The following is a 5,569-nucleotide window of genomic DNA, read 5'->3' on the forward strand; positions in this document are numbered from 1 at the left end:
CTTCCATCGTTGAGGAGGAGAAGCAGCAGGAAGCAGCTCTGATCCGCAGCAGAGAGAAACCTCTGGCTCTCATTCAGGTAGATTCTCACATCCTGTTGGAAACTCGACCTTTGTGATAAGAGCAGCTGCTGCTGTCTGGTCCATGTTGGTGTAGTAACAGGACAGGGCTGTTAGAAACAAGGTCCTTCTGCTCTTCTGGCAGCTCTCTTTGCTCCATCTTAGCTGTTGTAACACTGCTGCTACACTTTCACCAAACATCCCACCTCCAGGGGCTTTCTGGGGTCGGTTGTTATCCAGTNCTCCTCCAGGTAGACAGCAGTGGATGGTGTTACCTTCTGCACAGAGAAGCTTCTGATGTTGTCTTCATATATTGTCATTGCATCATAACACAAATGATTTAAACTACATTATTATTTTAAATTATAATGGTAAAGATTCATAACATCATGGTAGTCACAGTCACTTCAGTTGTAAAGATGTTTGAAGCACGTTGGTTTCATGTGATGTGAGCAGAGGACAGCAGGTTTCAAACCTTCAGTTTCAAATGTGACAGGTTTCCTACAAACAGAACATGGGATCAGTCATCTTCACAAACAGGATTTAATAAGTTAGGTTTGGGTTTGGTCAAAGTCCAGTCATGTGCAGTTATTCATCAGAAGAAGTTTCCACCAACATTTGGTTAAATATGATTAATTTACCTGGTCAGTCCTCTGAAGCTCCTCTTCTAATTTAAATACTTTGTTGTTGAGTTCCACCGTCTGTCTCAGACCGTTTTTCCTCCATCTTTGTCTTTGAGCTTCTCATCTTTCTGTGAAAAGTTCTGACTGCGGCTCAGTCCATCTGTTCAACAGTGTTTAAATGTTGTCTCATTGTTTTGACTCAAAGACTAAAACTGATGAAACTAAACACACTAAACAACACCCTAGCTATAAAATTCAAACACTAAATAAAATCTGATAAATCTCAGATCTCATTACTCAGGTCCACTCCTGCTGTTTTTATCACAGCCAAACTTCATTCAACTTTTGCATCTTTTTATTTTCTTCTTCCTGTATATTTTTGTCCATTTGTCAAATGATTTCAGTGACAGAGGATTTGAGAGTTGTGTGTTAGTTCAGTCTTTGGTTGTCTGTCTGTGTGTTAGTGAAGATGAAATTTTGTCTGTCACACTGTCTCATGTGCATCGTAGCTCCTGAACAGAGCTACTGAGTTCAGTACAAACTAACACCATAACTAACAACTAACACCTAACTAACTAACACTCAAACTAACACCTAACTAACAACTGTTCTCGGCCCAGCGGAGGTCTGAAGTCAAAGCTGAAGCTCAGGTAAAGTCATCTTTGTTGCTTGTATCCTCTTATTTTGGATGTACAAATAAAGTGGTTGGTCACTGAAATGAACAATATGATAAATATCAAACAGTAAGTCCTGTTTAGACATTGTTGATATAGTTACAAACAGAATATTTAAGTTAAAAATGCAGGTAAAAGACTAACTTCATGCTCAGTGCTTTAAATGCAGATGAGTCTAGAGGAGGTGGAGGTGTACAGGAGATGCTTTGGTGTCGAGTTCTACTTTGTTTCAAAAAGTGCTGTAAATAATTGATCATAACTTTGATTTTACTTGGCCTATCAACACAATTAAAATCTACTTATAGCTTCAAGTCTGTATTTTCAAACAAATGGAAACACACAGTAGAATGGTTTAAACTGGTGGTGTGACTGGGGTCCAGGCATTCCTAACCCCTAACCCTACCAACATGTTGTCGTCTTTCCAGTGAAACATTGGTGTGTATCATGACAAGTTTCTGTCAGACATGTTAACACAGAAGCACAAAGGTGTGCTGTTAGTTATATTTCTGTTATCTTAGTGGGTCAGACTCTAAAATATCCACTCAGATCTGCTTTTATTAAATATTTGATGAGTCCCATTGCTTCTGCCACATGTTTGGTTTCCCCCTCACCATTCCTTTATTTAGAGTCTAGTTTGTGCTGCTTCCCTCTGCACAGCCTCTGGTGTCTGCTGGTTCTGCTCTCAGCAGAGTGAGTGGGGAGGAAGAACAAAGATGGTTTCTACCTCAAGTACAAACTGCTTCAGAAGAGTTCAGCCAAACAAAACTAGAGTTTGAACTTGTTTACACAGATTTGTAACTGTTTTAGTGATGGCATTTAGGAAAATCCTGTGATTTCTGAATACTTCCATAAATCATGTGGTACAGTATACTGTACTACATGTAGTAATATATGGCTCCTGTGGTTAGGCATTTGCTGACAGTATATCTTTTTTTTAACCTCAGGACACACATTTATGAAATACATAGTCCTACTCCAACATATTTGATTTTTATTTATTACTTTGTGCTTTTGTTGTTTCTGCAGATTGAGGAGCGAGCCATCCAGGACCTTCTGGTCCACTACCAGGCGCAGGACAACCCCGATGAACTGATAGTGGTGGAGACGACACCTACAGGTCCAATGGCAGCTCCCACCTGGCACAAACACTAAAGACTGATCAGGTGCAGCAGCTGCATGCCGTTACAATCCTGTTGCTCTCAGTGATAAGTGGAGGATCGCTGAGGTTCTGATCAGAAGTCCAACTCACTCAGTGCATGTAAAAATGGGTCAGAAGTTCATCTGGGCTCCTTTTCTCTCTGAAGTGTTGCTTTCATCTTAATATATTGCTGCTCAGTGTTTTTGTTCARAAGTGAAAGAATGATAGCTTTTTATTTGAGTGTGGTTCTTCATGAAGCTTTGGGTCTGCAGGGAACTCCTGCATCCCTCAACAACAACAACAACAACAACAACAACAACAACATTTACAACCACTAAACAGCTTTCCTCAGTACGTCTCATTTACTATGTGAAATCGCCAAAGAACTAAATTAAGTCACAAAAGTTCAAACTAATTCACAAACGTGTCTAATTAATGAGAGCTATGTGAGATGAACAGTGCCAATAAGTCACTGAGTTGTGTTACATTTTCTTTACATAGTTTGTCCACTTGCAGGTTTCTGTGCAGTAATGGCAGTTGTGATTGCTGGTGACAACTTATATAATTGGGTCTGTGTTTTTGTGTTGTTTTGCTTTTGTTCTGAAATCAAGATACATTCATGTGCCACTGATGATTTTCTTTGTGTGTATTCTTTCATCAGTTACTCTTGTTGTTTTCCTGAAGCCAGCAAACACTTGGTACCTTTAAATTTGGACCACCTCTTTGGAAAACATTTTTGTGTTTGGTTTTTTCTGTGCGTATAAGACCTAAGGATGTGAAATGAAATTGGCTTTCAACAATTAAAACCCTTTCCTTGTGCATCATGTGCTGCCTTTGTGTGATTTCCAACAGATTTGAATAGTTTGAATGAAAGAAAAATTTTTTATTCAATAGATTTATGTACAATACAGATAATTCACAATTCTTTTACAGCTTGTTCCTTTTCGTATCAAATAACATTTGTTCCACTTTATCTTTGCACACCGTCTACCCTGAATGATAAAAGAACCATTATCCAGTCTTGAGCTGTGATTAACTTTGACGACCCTGATCTCAACACAGAGTGCAGACTGAGCAGTTTTATTGGCTGTAATTAAAGGTTGAGCATCACATCAGAAGTCAAGAGAGACGAGTCGTGGGGAAAATGGTAATGACAGATTAGGATCCATTAGCCAGCGTGGAGATGACACATTAATGGACAGTCTTTCTTTTGACACCACGCTAATGCAACGTGGAATTTCACAAAACTGCTCATTCTGTCTGCCCTGAATGGAAATGTAGGCTGAGTTCAGACACAGGTTTCACACTGAGACTCTGGCCTGATACAAAAAGCAGATTTATAGAAAATGCACAGGATTTTCAGTCTTTACACTTTTGTTTTATGTAGTTGTAAAGTAGAAAACCCCAGAGTCCTATCAGATGAGGTTAATTAACCTCTTGAGCCCCACGCCCCCAGTACTGGGGGCGAACAGCATTTAATTTTTTTATTTCTTTGACAGATCTTAAGTTAAAAGAAATGGAAAATGGAAAATGCTGTTTTGCCCCAAAACCTGGGGCAAGAGGTTAATATCAACACCATCTTGTGTTAGAATAAAAATGTTTATGTCAGGTTCTGGAAATAGAATAGAATAGAAACAGCCTTTATTGTCCTGCAGCGGGGAAATTTAGGTGTAACAGCAGCAGCAGATACATCAATCCACAAAACAATATATTGTTATGCAACATTTTCAATAGTATTGATAATAAAAAAATTAAAATAACATGAAAATCAGAATAAGATATTTTGCAAAAAATAAATTACAAGAAAACAGTCGTGATAGACTCGTGCAGTGTTCCAGTACTGGAAAACAGATGTACATTTGCCACAGAGTGTTATTTGTGTAATGACAGAAACAGTTGGTTATTGTGCAAACACAGCATGGATGCTTGTGATTGTTGTGAGCAGTGATGGTTGTTGAGTGTGACAGCTGATGGGAGGAAGGATCAGTGATAACGCTCCTTTGTGCACCTGGGATGCAGCAGTCTGCCTGAAGGAGCTCTGCAGTTCAGTCACAGCTTCATGGAGTGTGAGATGTTGTTCTTCAATGATGTTATTTTAGTCAGAGTTCTTCTGTCTCCCACCACCTGCACTATGTGGAGGGGGCATCCCAGCACAGAGCTGGACTTCCTGATGAGCTTATCTAACCTCTCAGCTGGGGTTAGCTGCTGCTCCAGCTAACCACCCTGTAGAAGATGGCTGATGCCACCACAGAGTCATAAAACGTCTTCAGGAGTGTCCCCTGCACTCCTGAAGACCTCAGCCTCCTCAYCAGGTAGAGCCTGCTCTGACCCTTCCTGTAAAGAGTCCGTGTTGTGAGTCCAGTCCAGTTTATTGTTCAGGTGAACACCCAGGTACTTAGAGTCCACTATCTCTATGTCCACTCCCTGGATGTTCACCGGTGTCAGTGGGATGGGTCTGTGTCTGTGGAAATCCACCACCAACTCCTTGGTTTTAGCAGTGTTGATCAGGAGGTGGTTCTGTTGGCACCAGTCCACAAAGTCCTGAGTCCACTGTCTGTCCTCTGAGTCCACTACCTGTCCTCTGAGTCCACTACCTGTCCTCCAAGTCCACCGTCTGTCCTCCGAGTCCACAGTCTGTCCTCCGAGTCCACAGTCTGTCCTCCGAGTCCACCGTCTGTCCTCCGAGTCCACAGTCTGTCCTCCGAGTCCACTACCTGTCCTGCGAGTCCACTACCTGTCCTCCGAGTCCACTACCTGTCCTCCGAGTCCACTACCTGTCCTCCGAGTCCACTACCTGTCCTCCGAGTCCACCGTCTGTCCTCCGAGTCCACAGTCTGTCCTCCGAGTCCACCTTCTGTCCTCCAAGTCCACCGTCTGTCCTCCGAGTCCACCGTCTGTCCTCCGAGTCCACCGTCTGTCCTCCGAGTCCACCTTCTGTCCTCCGAGTCCACCGTCTGTCCTCCGAGTCCACCGTCTGTCCTCCGAGTCCACCGTCTGTCCTCCGAGTCCACCGTCTGTCCTCCGAGTCCACCGTCTGTCCTCCGAGTCCACCGTCTGTCCTCCGAGTCCACCGTCTG

The 5,569-nt window shown here is 42.3% G+C and overlaps 1 protein-coding gene across 1 annotated transcript; it reads left to right on the forward strand.

Moving 5' to 3' along the window:
• Positions 1-3,316, forward strand: LOC106533404 (inhibitor of Bruton tyrosine kinase; the record flags this gene model as incomplete). Its single annotated transcript, XM_014029672.1, is given in 2 exon segments — positions 1-77; positions 2,381-3,316. Coding segments are annotated over 2 exon segments (203 nt in total), but the record flags the coding sequence as incomplete, so codon positions are not given.
• Between the last annotated feature and the right edge of the window lie 2,253 nt (positions 3,317-5,569).

Source organism: Austrofundulus limnaeus, unplaced genomic scaffold, assembly GCF_001266775.1.
Source record: "Austrofundulus limnaeus strain Quisiro unplaced genomic scaffold, Austrofundulus_limnaeus-1.0 Scaffold938, whole genome shotgun sequence".
Taxonomy (NCBI): Eukaryota; Metazoa; Chordata; class Actinopteri; order Cyprinodontiformes; family Rivulidae; genus Austrofundulus; species Austrofundulus limnaeus.